The 15,946-nt window shown below is 49.8% G+C and overlaps 3 protein-coding genes across 3 annotated transcripts; 2 read left to right on the top strand and 1 right to left on the bottom strand.

The window, feature by feature from the left end:
* Positions 1–61: 61 nt before the first annotated feature.
* LOC118503660 (cytochrome c oxidase assembly protein COX16 homolog, mitochondrial) lies at positions 62–917 on the top strand. The gene is made up of 2 exons (XM_036037185.1): positions 62–566; positions 633–917. The coding sequence occupies exons 1-2, from the start codon at positions 445–447 to the stop codon at positions 823–825; spliced, it is 315 nt and encodes a 104-aa protein (XP_035893078.1). The 5' UTR covers positions 62–444; the 3' UTR covers positions 826–917.
* LOC118503649 (Hermansky-Pudlak syndrome 5 protein homolog) lies at positions 894–4,584 on the bottom strand. Its single transcript, XM_036037168.1, has 4 exons — positions 3,996–4,584; positions 3,525–3,914; positions 3,309–3,455; positions 894–3,235 (listed from the first exon to the last, which is right to left on the bottom strand). Exons 1-4 carry the CDS (start codon positions 4,086–4,088, stop codon positions 1,265–1,267), a joined length of 2,601 nt encoding a protein of 866 aa, XP_035893061.1. The 5' UTR covers positions 4,089–4,584; the 3' UTR covers positions 894–1,264.
* Positions 4,585–5,245: 661 nt separating this feature from the next.
* LOC118502351 (E3 SUMO-protein ligase RanBP2) lies at positions 5,246–15,558 on the top strand. Its single transcript, XM_036034533.1, has 7 exons — positions 5,246–5,628; positions 6,020–7,210; positions 7,291–12,360; positions 12,504–12,646; positions 12,729–13,609; positions 13,691–14,722; positions 14,801–15,558. Exons 1-7 carry the CDS (start codon positions 5,560–5,562, stop codon positions 15,106–15,108), a joined length of 8,694 nt encoding a protein of 2,897 aa, XP_035890426.1. The 5' UTR covers positions 5,246–5,559; the 3' UTR covers positions 15,109–15,558.
* Positions 15,559–15,946: the final 388 nt, after the last annotated feature.

The raw sequence follows: 15,946 nt of genomic DNA, 5'->3' as shown, positions 1-15,946 counted from the left end.
GGAAGAGGGAAGGGGAAGGAGGGAAGGGGAAGGCGCAAACGCAGTGTGACAGTGACATTTTTGCGCCCGATTGAGATTGGGATGTAATCGGTTGTGTCGTTTTCTATGCATGGAACGAATAGCTGCGAAACCTAAAAAATAGAGATCGACAATCGTTGCAATCATTGGACGATATCTTTGTGTAATTTGATGCATTTTGTTTACTTCTGGACACACATTTGCGTTTCAACTCAAACCGTAGAAGTGGAACTCAAACTCTAAACTGACTATTTATTATGACATTGCAAACTGTCAATGGGCGCGATCAAATAGAAAGAAAAAACTATGATTACAAAACATGCATTCCGGCTGTGTAGTAGAGCGGTAAAAAAGTATTTACCAAGAAGCAGACATTTTTCAGTGCAGTAAACAAACCAGTGTTTTAAGTTTCCAGCTAAAAGCATCATGAACTCCTTACAACAAAAGTTTCTGTACTACAGTAGACGAAAATCGTTTCGATACGGTGTTCCGTTTTTGCTACTGATTGTAGGCGGTTCGTTCGGTTTGCAGCAATTTGCTCAGCTCAGGTAGGCACAACGCACAACATTGAATGATCGTTTGCATTATTGACTGGCCATTCATTCGCTCCATAGGTACACGTTCTCGAAGAAAGGATCCCTAACAAGACAAGAAGCCGAAAAGTATGGCATCAACATGAAGAAGGAAGAGGAAGTCACCCTCGAAGGAGAGTACGAAAAGATTAAGGGGCTTGATATTGAACATTGGGACAATGTACGGGGGCCCCGGCCATGGGAAGAAACAACCCCTACTAGCGGGAAGCAGTGAGAAGATTGAGCGAGAAAGCATTCGCTTGCTAGGATTGTGTTAAAAAGTTATGTTGTTTCCATAAAAAATACATTTTATTTCCCCGCAATTTATTCATCTGCGCTTTCTGTTCCAATAGTCCGCTAAAATATTTGGCATTATTATTTTGTTGTTTGTTGCAATTAGCTTTTTTCTACACAGTAATGGCTAGTTGTAGTGGTGGTGTTGCTACGTGTTGAAGCCCTTCGCTAAGCCGCCTGACAGCACTAAACAAACGCCAACAAGAAAAAGCATCTATATCAGGCAGGTGGCAATGGCAAGCACAATACATAAGTACGAATAACGCCAGCGTTACGAGTACCGGGAGGTGACACGTGCTTCGTTCGACGTGTCTAAGCGTGGGCTAATGTTAGGTAAAGCACAAGGCGGTTGGGTAAACGCTGATCATATCTTATTTGTTTCACTTAGCTTCCAGCAGCAAACATCGAATGTAGAAGCTAGGAGCAATGGCTCCTCTTGGAATGTGGTCCGCATAACAGCGCACTAGATTCAGCAGTTCGAGGGGCGAACTAAAATGTGACAGAGCGACACCTAGCAGATAGTTCCACTGGCGAAACCGAGATTCGATTGCTGTCCCTGCAGCAGGACTGACTATACCATTGAACGGCGGTGTATTGTCGCGATTGTCGGGCCGAGCGCACGGTTTATCACAGCTCAAGCAGATCATCTCGTGCCGTTGATGGTAGGCTATCACTAGCTCAAACAGTTTTCCCCAGTGATCGAGCTGAAATGGAAGCTCGCCAGCCGCACGCTCAAATAGCTCCCGATCGGCCAGATTCCAAGCGCATGCCACCACCTTATCTTCCCGCCGATCTTGGATGAAGTAGCGTGTGATGGTGCGCCACAGGTACGGAACCTGCTTTACCATCGCGAAACACTCATCGTACTCTTTGCGCGACCAGTAGTACTGCATCAAACAGGTTCCGATCTCCTGGTAATGGCAGGATGCTGTCGCTTCCAGATAGTACCCACAGTCCGCGCATTGGACCAATCTTTCCAAGCACGCCCGATCGTCCGGCTCTGTCGTGTTGCACAGGATAAAGCCACTCTTGATGAACTGCCGCGAGTCGGTATCGATTTCCCACAGCAACTCCGGTTTCAGATAGTTAAAGTATATGCGCATACACTTCACCCGTGCATTCGGTTCCTCATTTTCCTCCATTAGTTGTTCCAGCTTGCGCAACAGTCGCACAATCGATTCCGTGTCGTAATCGTCAAAAATCTTCGCGTATCGGTCGGCAAAGTTAAGGTTGCTGATGATTGACGATCGGAAGATAAGGTACAAATTGCGCACCGTAGCATCGTCCTCCGACGTTTCGTACCCGTCGAGCAGGGAGGTGGAAAATTTCTTTTTCCCCTGCATTTGTATGGTGCCAAACGTTTGGCCGGTGCGAGTGCGCACCAGTTCTTCGATCATTTCGTCTCCGTCACATTCGAGATCTTCTGCCTCTGCTTCGATGCCAAATTCGGCGAGCAAAGCGTGTCCGTTGCCGTTTGCAAATACATTCGTACGACTTGGTTCATAGATCTTCGTTAGATTCAATGTTTTCGGCCGCTCCGGGATGCCATTTTGTGTACGCTGCTGCTGCTCGTAACCCATAAACATTTGCTTAATGTTACGCCCATACTTGCCCCGTACAACGGACACAAGCGCTTCCTTAATGGTGGCTTCTGTCGACAGCAGTAAGGGACTTTCCTTCCCATCCTTCAGTGGCTTTCCATTATTGTTAAGCACACTGTCCAGAATGTACACACCTTGCTTTTGCTTGCGTGATTCGTGCATGGGCTGCAAGGGTGACGTGTTGTGCGAACTGCGTTCCTCCTGACCGGGCGAAGCCGAGTGTGGATCATCCTCACCCTCGATTTCGACACGGACTTGGAATACTCTATTCTCGCCGGTCAGCAAATAGATCCACTCGTCCACTACCGCCACGTGTGCGATGTCCGTGAACTCATCGGTGCGCAAAACAATCCTTGACTGGAGTGGATCTATTATCAATAGCTGGCAGCGATCGTGCACCAACAGCAGCTGCCGGCGAATGGAGTAGAGCACCTGAAACGGTACAACCATCATCGTTCCATCGGCAGGTCCGGTTGGTCCAATCAAATCTAGCTTAGACTCTTGCAAACATTGCAGTTCCCTACGGTGACGACGACTAGCTGACGCCTGTTTGAACTGGTGTGTGCGAATTACGTTTCCCTCGAGGTCCGCTTCCCACAGACGGCTGCCGGGGCGTGAGCAAAATATCCGAACATCCTCCTCGTCGACTATCATGAGAGGAGGAGAAGGCGTCGTAGAATCCGCGTGGCTGTTCGGTTGCGCAATGACAAAGGATGCACCGTACTGTCCATCTCTTGGACGGTTTCCGATCTGCGATTGCGAAAAAGAAACGAACGTGCATTGTAATAGACGGACGTTGTGAGCGAGGTGTAACCTGTACTACCTGTTTAAATTCTTCCCTCGCTGTGTTGCAAAGCACACACTTGGAAAGTGTGGATACCAGCAACAAATCCTTGTAACGGTCAATTTGTACTATACGGTTTTCCAGCAGCAGCACTGGATGTAGACTTATGTTAAGGATGTTTCGACCCTGAAACGAGCAATGGTAAGAAGCGGACGTGAGACACATCACTGCAAGTTGCCACTTGCATGCACTAACCATGAACAAGGAGAACTGTATCAACGATACAATTCCCCGCGAATCGCCGCAGTACAGCTCCTTATCATCCTCCGTCCAGCAAAAGCTGGTAACGAAAGCGGGCTCAGCCAATTCGAGCGGCTGACCCTCTCCATCGGTGGTTGGTGCTAGGTCCGTGCTTAGGATCTCCTTCACGTGCGGTGGTTCCAGCTCGAGCAGCACGCCAATCGAGCCCGTCAGGTTACCAACCGCGATCTGCTTTTCATTGTGCGAAATGGATACCTTCCCGATGGTGCCCAATTGACTAGGAAAGATTGCTAGGAAGCTAGTCGTTGCGCGATCGTATAGATAAAGACTGCCCGAGTTGGCCCCAAACACGAAGTACTTTGGTGAACAATCGAAGCAGGTGAACTATAAACAAGAAGGTGTATAAGTGAGTAACGAAAATGCCAGGGGAGCAACAAAGTGTAGAGCAGGATCAAAGCACAGTACCTTAATGCGACTATTGTTTCTAAATGGTTGATTAACGAGGGCCGAGAGCTCTGCTCGATCGCACAGTGCATATTGCTTATTCGTTCCATCCATATCGCACTTGATTTCGAGCGAGATTTCCTTGAACCGTCCGTGTAGGGTAATATTTTGATAAGAATAGCAGCAAACGACAATGACCACTGGCGTTCAACCGTGCCGTCCTTGCCAGGCACACGAAATATTCATCGTTCTTTAATACTCTCTCATTTCTTCAATACCTTTGGATGTATTCTAACGCCCTTGCAAATAGTTTTTCACTTAATACATTTTACCAACTATAGAAGAACACTTGCAAATAAATAGCTCCTGCAGCAAAACTGCACGGTTCACGGTAGTTCGCGTCTCAGCCAGAATGTGTCTGTGCCACTGCAAAGCTAACAAATTGAACGCTAACAAACCGTTCTAGCAAATGAACTTCCAACTATGATTAACGGGGAGTATCGATTGGGAAAGAAATCAATTTTGTTGAATGTAATGAGCAATGCAAATAATTCAACACGGGCACGGGGAAAATTCTGTTCTCCTCGAACTGTCAAACTGTTATCACGCTTCGCTGAAAAGCGCATCCAAGTGTCAAGTGAAAGAAAAATGCATCAAACAAGGTTTATAAGAAAAGGGCAAGGTGTAATGATGCAGTTCCCCTACCCAATAAACTTTATGCATGTCTAAAACATGCAAAAACAGCAAACTGAAACAGCAAAACTAAAACTATGTATTTTGAAGTATTTGAATGAACCATGAAATTCCATCATACTGATTTCGAATTTCAAACAACTCTGAAGAGCAAAAATACGAAAGGTGAGAGTACATCATGCGAGACATCATTTAGATAGGAAGGAAGGATCGTCGAAATCTTTCCGAGAAACAGATTTCAGCTCTCCGAGGTGATATCTCGGAATGTTTTGGCCTCTACGTTACGATCGAAAAGCGAGATAGCATGTTGTACTCGAGTAACGATGGTGGATGAAGTGATCTGACAATGTCAACTAAATTGTGCTTTCTCACTTTTGTGTACTTTTTAATATCAGATTGAAAAAAGTCCTTGGTTTTTTAAGTTATTTTAATTCTATTCACGAACCATGAAAGCGCTTAATCATGGACAGAACCAAACAGAACACAGAAAATAACGGAAATTCAAACCAAACGTCAACCTCGATTGTAGAATTGTCAAAAAGGTCCCACCGTTTGTATATGAACCTTGAGCCTAAAGCTTAATAACCTCAACCGGCGCCTATTTTCGCGAAAGGAAGAAGCTGTGTGCAGTTTGTTCACGTTAAAAATCCTGTGCAAAAGGAAAAGATTCTGAGAAGTCCGACTACAGGCAGACGGACAGCAGCAGACCTTCTTTCTTTTCGAGATCAAGCTGAAGTGAAAGAGGAATCAATAGTGAAAAAAGGTTATTGGGCTGAAGAAAATTTTCTCACACACAGCTGTGTCAATTTGCGTCGTGTCGCCGCCGTGAATGTTCTAGCACGGCTTGATGCTTGCTACAGTCTGCTGAAAAAAGTAAGGAAATCGATTGAAAATGTTCTCCACCAAAAAGGATATTGATCGTCATGTGAAAACGTCTCTCAACAAGTTGCCGGAAAACGAGGTAAATATGCTATGCAGGAGGGATAGGTAAAAGGGGTCTCTCGGAACAGGGACCTCCTAGGAAGTCTGTTTTTTTTTCGCATTTAAAAAAAAAAATTGCGAAATAGTTGCCATTAGCTACTTTACCAAATGGCTTTATATTAAGCCGTTGGCACGGATTGGTGTCAAGTGCATTTGTTTTAATTGGCATCATGAAATGGTTCAAAAGTACAATGCAGAAGGCTTCCTTATTTGACGCATTACCGCGAAATGTTACCATTGAGGTTAGGTGGTGATAGCCAAGCTTGCTGTCAATTTGTACGCTTGACGAGTTGATCGATACATCCGATGAAACAGCTCAAAAATATGTACGAATAAAATGTTTTCCACTGTTTTTTTTTTACGAATTTTAGCGCTATCTTCGTGGTCTGGCAATAGCGAGACAATACTTCAAGCTGCACGAATATGCGAGCGCGGAGCACTGGCTGTCCTGCTACCTGTCGGTGCAGGAAGATAGCGCCCCGGCACACAAGCTTCTCGGCCAATGCTACGAGAAACAGAACAAGTTTGACCGGGCCATCACCTCCTACCAACGGTCGCTCCAGCTCGATTCGAAGCAAACCGGGTTGATTACGGACGTGTGCAAGCTGCTGCTGATGGACGACAACCTATCCAAGCACTTGTCGAAAGCTAAGCACTGGTGCGATATGGCCGAATCGCAGCGCATCAACCACGAAGCGGTTCTCGATCTGCAGCTGAAGATAGCGAACAAGGGCGCCACCACGAACAACAAGCTGGTGAAGGACATCATAGTGAAGGAAATTTTGGCCCGTCCGTTGGATCCGTTGTTGCGCGTACGTCTGGTGGACCACTTTCTGGACGAGAAACAGCTGGAAGAAGCGTTAAAGTATTGCTTCGAGCTAGAAATGAAATTTTGCGAGCCATTCATGCAGTCGAACGAGTGGACAAACAGTGTGGCAAACATGCTGTCGAAATATTCCGATTCGCCACCGCCGGGTGATGGGGCTGGCCTTCAGCGGAACTGGAACTACTACTTGCTGCAGGCGCTCGTGCTGGACCGGCAGATCTATCTAAATCTGTTGGCCGATTCCACTATGGAGACGATCAAGCGGAGCAATCTGAAGGAAATAGCGCAGAAATTGTTCAAGCTGGATCAAACATTGCAACAGGTAGCGGAGAAAGGTCGTAATGCGGCCCCGCAGAAGCACATGGCCGATGCGTATCTGCAACATTACCGGGGTCAGTTGCTGCTGTATTCGGCTTCGTTGCTGTTCAAGGGTTCGCAAGATCATCAGTCCAGTGCAGGGCGGTCGAAGGATGTGAGCAAAAAGTGTCTAGCACTGTTACTGATGGCTTACCAGTGTGGTGTACCGAATCCGGACGAACCGTGGCTGAAGCACAGCAGCGAAATGGCGCGTAATTTGCTAGGCTTCTGGAACAAACAGGCAGCGTTCCGGTGTTGTCAGGCCGGCAGTACACTGCTGTCTTGCGTGGAAGATGGCGTAGATATGTCTGTGTTGGCTCAGATACAGAACGTAACGGAAACAAAGGTTTGGACAACGGCGGATGATATTATAAATCAGGTGAAAAGAGATTCAACTCCATACAGTCTGGCGAAGCGATTTGTTTTACTAATATTTGTTTTGTTGTTTGTATCCATTAGATTCGCGAACTTTGCTCGGACGCTGGATGGCGGCAAGGTGTAGCCCGCTCATTGTATTCGTTCGGCGACATTTCATCAAAAGTAGCATCCGGTGCGTATTTCGTGAAAGATGGCGTTGCGTTCGGTGAACCACAGTATGTGTTGCCAAAGCGTGAGCAAGTCAGCATGTACGTCGAATTCGCCCAATCGCTGTACCCGTCCTCTTTGCCTTATCTTGTGTATCTGGGTCTAGTGATCGGGACGGAAAATTTGTCCGAGTTTCGTTGCAACGCGTTCCCACGGTTAAACTTTTCCACCAACAATCTTGACAACTGCAATCTGGAAACGTTGAACCAACTCGATATGGATTCGTTCCTGTACTGCTCCATTCTCGTTGCCCATAGCAACCTCGATAGTAAACGTTTGCTGAACCAGCAGCATGGTCGTCCGACGTTTCTGCCAGCGGCCAATCTTATCCCGCTGCTGTGTGAGGATAGTAAGATCGATTGGTGGAGTGCTGCGTACCATCTGATCAAGAGTAGCACCGCCAAGGATGCCGCGGCTAGTGTGGCCGAACAGCGGCAGCTGTTGCAGCATGGCTTGCAAGCGATTCGCGGCACCGGTGCTCCACTGTGCGATGTGATTGTGTTGCTGAAATTGGGCCAGATACTAGCACAACGTGCAAGCGCATCGAAGCTTTTAACGACGAAAGAACGACGATACATCGAGAGCCGCGTCGAGTCCGTTTATCGTGCCGGAGTGTTGTTGTGGAAGCTGCGTAATGAATCGTCGTACGCTGGTGGAATGGAAACGCACGGTGCTGGCCCGACTAGCTACGGTTCCGATATGTTCTTCAAGTATGGTGGCAAAGCGTACGATTGTCAGCAAGAGGTGGTCAAGTTGGCGGAATCGGCCATAACGTTCTTGGCATCGGTTTATTTCAAGCGCAGTCGGTATGAAGAATTCACACAAGACTTCGGCGGTATTCCCTTACCGTTTGCGGCGTATTTCCGCGCGGAAGCGTTTAAAAAGCTGGACGAATCGAACAAAACTCCGCTCAAAGCCAGGAAGTTTTACTCCGAGCGAGCGCGTGAATGTATCCGCCAGACGCAGCGCTATCTGGAGCTGCCCTACGTAGATCGGAACCATCCGCTGAACCACGTGGTGCAGAGTGAGATAAAGCGTCTGTCGTTCGCAAACGATTCGTTCGATGGCAGTTTGAACACATCGGCCAATGGTGGCGTCGTGAGCACGAGTGCGGATGATAGCGATCATTTCCAGTCGTTTACATCCTCGATGACGAATGCTGGGATGGGGGCGACCGTTGGAACGGGAAGTGCTTCGTTATCACGCAGCATGGCGGAGCGGGATGCAACGACCGCTGCTGCCGCTTCGATGTGTCTGGCGAAAACGAACGATCTCGAAGCCCTCATACGACAAATGATGGAAACGCTAACGTTTGTGAAGGAGGACGTACTGGGAATTCGTAACGATGTGGGAGACATGCAGGATCGATTGGTCAAGATCGAAGAAAACATGTTCCGGAAGCCAGTGCCGGATACGGCTGGTGCAACTGGCGCGTCAACAACGACTCCGCTGGTGAATGAGTCGTCGGCCACGGCGGCTTCGGCCGTAGCTGCTGCCGCGGCCATGCAAGCTATGAGCGATATGTACATAATGGATGAGTTGCAGGGTACCTCACCGGCCCTAGCCTACCAACATGCCGCAGCTGCAGCAGCAGCTCGAACCCCGGTCATGGGTGGCGTAGGAATGGCACCACCACAGCAACCAGCCTATCACAATCTGTACGGTGCCAATGCCTATCAAAACTACTTACCACCGGGACAGATGTCGGGACAATATCAGCCACAGCAGCAACAACACCAGCAGATGCTAACTCCTCGTGGACATCCGATGGCGGGAGCGCTGGGAGCTTCCCCGATGCACAACAGTGCCGCTTACCAGCATCATTCGGACAGCCTCATGATATCAGCGGGTGGATCACCTGCCGCTGGTGGTTATCACCATCTGCCGGCCTTCCAACAAACTGCCCTACCGGGTCAATCCGATTCACAGCTTTCCATGATGCATTCGGCGAGCTCGGTAGGCTCTCAAATCACCACGCCCGCCTCGACGGTCGCATCGAAATCAGCAAGCGGTGGAAGTCTTTCGATCGAACAATCGCTCCAGACTCCCGCACTGCTTAGCAGCTGGAATAGCACCTACAACAATAGCAACGCTACGTTCAATGCTCCGGCACCGATAGCTACACCGTCCGCGTCCAGTATGTTGCCCTCCTATTTGTCCACCAGCGCGGAAACGAAAGGCGGTGCACCGGTAAATGTGGTCATTACCAGCTCGGACCCGTTACCACCTCCGCCAAGTGTGAACAGCTCCACGTTTGCCACCGGTTCGAGCGTCCAACCGACGTATAGCGTTACAATTCCGCCGCAACACATTAAACACAGCAATACGGGTGGCAGCATTGGGCAGGGAACAACAGGCAACAACAACAGCAGTACCACCAGCACGCCAAAGCCCGATCCGATTCCTGCATCCGCACCAACCACCGTGAACACAAAGTTCCCGATGCCTTCGATTCAGCTGGCCGCTGGCGATAAAACCACCGCCACAGGCGGTTCTCTAGCCACGACCTTCACGCCTTCCTTCTTTGCCAACATGGTGTCCCCGGCGAAGAATGCCGTCAGCGGGGCCAATCAACTCGAGGAGGATGATGACGATGATGATAGAAACGTATCGGGTGTTGAGTACGATCCACGCCCCGACTTCCAGCCGATCATACCCCTACCGGATGAGATTGAGGTGCGAACGGGCGAAGAAGATGAGGAGCAAATTTTCAGCGGTCGGTCGAAGCTGCTCCGGCTGGTCGACCGCGAATGGAAAGAGCGTGGGCTGGGTGAGCTTAAGATACTGCGCTCGAAGGCCGATCCTTCCAAGGTGCGGATTGTGATGCGTCGCGAGCAGGTGCACAAGATCTGTGCCAATCACTATATCACACCCGAGCTAATCATCAAACCGATGGAAAAGCGCAAGGAATGTTACATCTGGGCGGCGATGGACTTTGCCGACGAGGAACCGAGAAAGGAATCGTTCTGTGCTCGGTTTGGCTCTGCGGCTTTAGCGAACGAATTCTACCAGGCGTTTGTCACTGCACGGGACGATGTGGCACGTCTGCGGGCAGCTGATGGGGGCAGTCAGCAGAGCAGCGGCACGCCCTCAGGTCCACCACCGGCCACGGTAGGCAGCTTTGCGTTTAGCAGCACGCCGAAATCGTCTGTATCCAGTGCATCGGTAACGTCGGTAGCAACGAACCAATCATCTACAACGGCCGCCGATAAACCATTTGGAGATTTTACGTTCAACAAAAACTACACGCCACCTACCACTAAGACGGCATCAAAACCGACCGTCGAAACCACGCAGGCGACTACCGGAACGGTTGGTAAGGATGGTAAACCGAGTCCGTTTGCTTCATTTACATTCAAAGGCACTGGGTCTTCCGCTCCGTTCGGTAAAATGTTCGGCGAACTTGGCACGACCACAGGTGTGGTGTCGCTTGGCTTCGAGGAGCGTGAGTTCATCTGTGCCCTCGAAACGAATGTTGTCGGTCTGAAGCGTCGGGAACAACAGGCATCCAGTACGTGGACGGACTGTGAAGTGATCAGCGGACAGTTGCGTCTGCTAACTTCAACTACAACTGTTCGCCTGTTAATGCGCAACGCTGACCGGCCCAGCACCGTCTATCTGAACCACATTCTTACCAAGGACGTGCAAATGAAAGCGACCGAAAAAAATGCTTGCAGTTGGACGGTCCAGCAAGACGCGACGTATCCCACCGCCACGGGGCCGCTGAGTTTTATGGCACTCTTTAAAACCACCGATGAACGCGATCGTTTCCTAACGGCCGTGCAGAAATCGCTTCCCAATGCCGTCGTCGGTGCACCGACTGCTAAGACACCTACAGCCACTGGCGGTTTCGGTGATAAGTTCAAGCCAAAGTCGGGAAGCTGGGAATGTCCCGGGTGTTACGTAAGCAACAAGGCGGATACAACGAAATGCGTCGCGTGCAATGAACCGCGCGATCCAACGAACAAGGACGAGCCGAAACAATCCACCCTATCGGGAGGTTTGTTCGGTAATCTCGCGCCACCGAAGGAGGGTGCCAAGTTTACGTTCGGTATGCCTCCGTCCTCCGGTACTGTGACGCCGATAACGTTTGGGTCCGCTCCTGCTGCTACTGCGGGTACGAAGAAACCTCAGGAACAGTTAGCGAAAGCTGCTACTTCTACGCCGGCAAAAAGTGGATCGGCTGCCGCTGGTGGTGGAGGGTTTGGCGAGCAGTTTAAACCAAAACCGGGCTCATGGACTTGTAACGATTGCTATCTTTCCAACGGAGCAGATGTGTTGTACTGTGTGAGCTGCGAATGCCCGAAAGACGATACGGTGCCGAAGAAGACCGCCGGCACTGCGACATCTTCCGGTGGTGGTCTGCTGCTAAAGTCCGACACAATGCCGAAGTTTAATTTCGCAGCTGGTGGTGGTTTCACCTTTGGTGTGTCGTCTCCAGCGGCCGCCAGTGTCACGACAGCCGCATCAGTTGCCGGTACAACCACAACTACTACGAATACGGCGAGCGGAAGCCTTTCGCAACAGCCCGTTTTTGGTGGAGGATTTTCATTCGGAGGGTCTCTGAAACCAATTCAAAGCTCCGCGAGCTCGGCAGCCGGTACCGCCGCTGCTGCCGCTACACCAGAGAAGCCCGTTTTTAAATTCGAACTTCCAACACCGGTCGGTGGACTTTCTTTCGGATCGAAGCTAACGCCGAATAAACCGGCGAGCAGCACCAGTGGCGGCGATGCTCACGGCTCTACCAGCACGTCATCGGCAATAAGCAAGCTGGATCCGCCAGAGAAAGCAACGTTCGGGTTTGTCTTCAAACCGAAATCACCTGGCCGAACGCTGAGTGGTGAAGGCGATGGGGCGGACGATGATGGGGCAGCGGGCGATAATAGTGTGACGGAGGAGGAAAACAATACCTACTTTGCGCCCGTCATTCCGCTACCGGATAAGGTGAGTGTTGGCAGGGATTATTGTATCATTATCATCAATCCTCATTTCTGACTGCCCAACAAAGGTTCGCCTAGAGTTGTAAACATAATTATGAATACCTGTTTTGAATGTTCATGTTTTTATGTTGAATGTTATTATAACAGGTCGAAGTGAAAACTGGCGAAGAGGACGAACACGTGCTATACGCTCACCGTGCTAAACTATACCGGTTTGTCTGCTCCGAGTGGAAGGAGCGTGGCATCGGTGATGTAAAGATCCTGAAGCACAAAGTGACAGGAAAGTTGAGGTAAGGCATTATCGCGAATAATGTATGATCTGGTTCGTCTACTGACCCCTGCAACCATTTTCCTCTTTACTTTCCTCGATAGAGTGGTAATGCGGCGTGAGCAGGTACTGAAGATTTGTCTCAATCACGCGCTCACCGAGGACATCTGCTACACGAAAAAGGACGACAAGTCTTGGCAGTTCGTGGCCAACGACTTCTCCGAGGGCAACTTTGAGATAATGAACTTCTGTCTGCGGTTCAAATCGTCCGACATTGCGCAAGACTTCCGTGAGGCAATTGCGGATGCGCTAAGCGGAAAATTGAACACCTCGGTGGTGGATGCGGCCAAGGATGACACAAAACTCACATCGCCAAACCACAACGACACCACAATCACGTCCACCAGTTCGCCGATGGGAGCGCTGAATTTCTCCAAACTAAGCGACATTTCGTTAAACGAGCGCGAAACGGCACAAAAGCTGAAGCTACCGGACAACTTTTTCGAAACTACCATGACCACAACACCCTGTGCCGGTTGTCGTGGCTGTGATTCGGATGCTTTCGTTTTTCCGGCCATTGAGGGCAAGCAGCCAGCGACGGGAAGCGATAGCGATGATCCACCGCTGCCCATCGACATTAAGAGCGTGAAACCATTGCCTGCCGTGGTGCCGGCAAGCAGCTCCCCGAAGAAAGTACTGTTTGGTGCGCCCACCGCTAACATATTCGGTGTAGATAATGCAGCAAAAGTGAGCGCAACACCGGCGGCACCCATACCGGGTTTGTTCTCGGGTTTATCATTTAAGGTACCGTCGGGCACTGGTAGCAGCGCAGCGGCCAGTACGACAAACGCTTTCCTGTCAGCCGAACAAAAGTCATCGTCATCGCCGTTCATGTCTGCCACTTCCATTTTCGGTGGTGCACAGCCATCTTCTACAGCGGACCAAACGGCAACGAGTGGTGCGAATGCTAAGTTTGCCTTCGGAAGTATGTTAATCGATTTTTTCGCAACCATTGCATTCACCTTTTAGTGTACGCATTTGATAATTGTGTCGACTCTCTATCTAGGTTCCACGGCGATCGGATCGGCAGCTTCCGGTGGCTCGATCTTTTCCGCATCACTTAATACAACGCCGAAAACATCGTTTGTTGCTCCCGGTGCAGTCCCTGGTGTGCAGGTGACTTCTACCACGGTTGCTAATGACAAAACATCCACAAACAGTGCTCCCGTTGTTACGAAACCGAACACTACCAACAGCCCACTGTTACAACCAGCATCCCTAACTACGCCACCATCCGGCAAACCGGCTGAAGGTGCAGGAAAATTCTTTGGATCTTCTACCGGTGGCTTTGGTAACAGTGGTGGCGGAGGTGGTTTCGGATCCACCGGTAGTACGAATATGTTCTCCGGAGCCAACATTTTTGGCAGTTTGAGTACGAACACTGCCACCAGTGCCACCGGGACGCCCAGCAGTGCCGTTAGTGGCACACCGCCAACAACTGCTACGAGCAATTCCTCCCTTTTCGGCAGCGTTGCCTTCGGCGATGCTGGTAAACCGTCCATCTTTGGCGGCGGAAGTGGCTTTACCTTTGGCAGCTTAGCTAAGCAATCCACCACGGTAGCTAGCAGCAACAACGTCTCCTCCAGCAGCAACAGCGATGCTCCTTTGCTGTTTAAAATGGATGATAGTGTAAGCTTCGCGACACTGGCTAGCAGCAACAGCCCGGCGTTTAGCAACACGTTTAAGCAAACGGAAGACGGTACCAAACCTTCCGGCGGAGGCTTCGTGGGATTAACGGTTAAGGAAGACTTCTTTTCACGTTCCGCCTCGGCTAAGCTTAACAACAGTACCGATGGCGGCGGGGCTAATAATGCCGAGGCAAGCAATGGCAATGCCGATGACGCAGCAGCGACGGGCGGTGAGGATGGCACGGGCGCAGCTGGTGGTGACGAAAATTATGATCCGTACTACGCGCCCGTAATTCAGCTGCCGGACGAGATCGAAGTACGCACGGGCGAGGAAGAGGAAACCAAACTGTTTGGCGAGCGTGCCAAGCTGTATCGATACGATGCGTCCACAAAGGAATGGAAGGAACGAGGCAAGTTCGATGAAAGCGTGTGCGGGACGAGCTTCTTTAAATGTTAATATTAATATCTGCCTTTCCTTTCTTTTACAGGTGTCGGTGAACTGAAGATTTTGCATCATCCAGTGCGAAACACCTATCGGCTACTGTTACGCCGTGAGCAGATATTCAAGCTCGTCCTAAACCACGCCATCACGGGTGATCTTTCCGTTGCGCCGATGAACAACTCGGACAAGGCTTTCGTTTGGGGCGCCATGAACCATGCCGAATCACCCGGCCAGCTGGAGCAGTTGGCGGCCCGCTTCAAGAACGAAGCCATCGCGTCCGAATTCCGCAGCACGTTGGAGAGGTGCCAGGAGAAGTTACGGTCCCGGCCGGACCTAGAGCCAGACCAAGATTAATAACAAATGTAAAAGTGGTTTACTCGCGCGATCGCTCGGAGGCGGCGTTCAATGATTGTTAACTACATTTGTTAATTACCCTCCTTTTTCTGACGCGCCTGGCAAACTGATCAACTAGACACATATATTATGTTGTGTAATTTCTATTTCCCTTATTTGTACTCATTTTTTTGCATTAATTTCATGTGTTTAAGAAACAATAGTTAAGTGTCCCGAAAATCGTTGTGTTGTTTCGCATGCTGTAATGCGCGATTGCGTTGTTCAATTTCGGCATATGGCATCGTTTTTGGGTATAACTACAAACCAAGTATAAACAATGTATTCCTAAGCGACTCCGATAACCCCTTGCATAGATTGTTACACGTAAAGCAACGAAATGGAAAGAGCAACAAAGAACAAAATAAACTTCGAATAAATCAGACATTACTACACGTAGAAGAGGAAACCGGACAGAGATTTTGTATGTATTTGCCTGCGTGGATAATATTCAGCAAAACGACCAAATCCTTGCTTACGATCCGAGTTCATCGCTCCGGTTCCGGCTAGCCGTCCCACAACTGGACGCGACGTGATTGGAAATGTAAGAAAAGAAAGATGCTAAAATGGCGCCCTGCTTTCCCTGTACGGACTTCTCGGTTCTCGGGGGACTCGCTTTTCTTTAACAATACGCGAGATCGAGGTTGGTTGGTGCTGCTAATTCCTGCGCGCCACCCCACACACATGCGAATCGGTCCGTTGTCAAGGAAATGTCAAAACATAACCAACACAAACAAACCCAGCACGGCTGTCACGCACACACCATCGGTCGAGAGAAACGCTCGAGCGAGCGGTTTTGCTC

This window comes from Anopheles stephensi, chromosome 2 (assembly GCF_013141755.1).
Source record: "Anopheles stephensi strain Indian chromosome 2, UCI_ANSTEP_V1.0, whole genome shotgun sequence".
NCBI classification, from domain to species: Eukaryota; Metazoa; Arthropoda; class Insecta; order Diptera; family Culicidae; genus Anopheles; species Anopheles stephensi.
The sequence above is the reverse complement of the archived record's forward strand: the minus strand, read 5'-3'. Positions and strand labels throughout refer to the sequence as shown.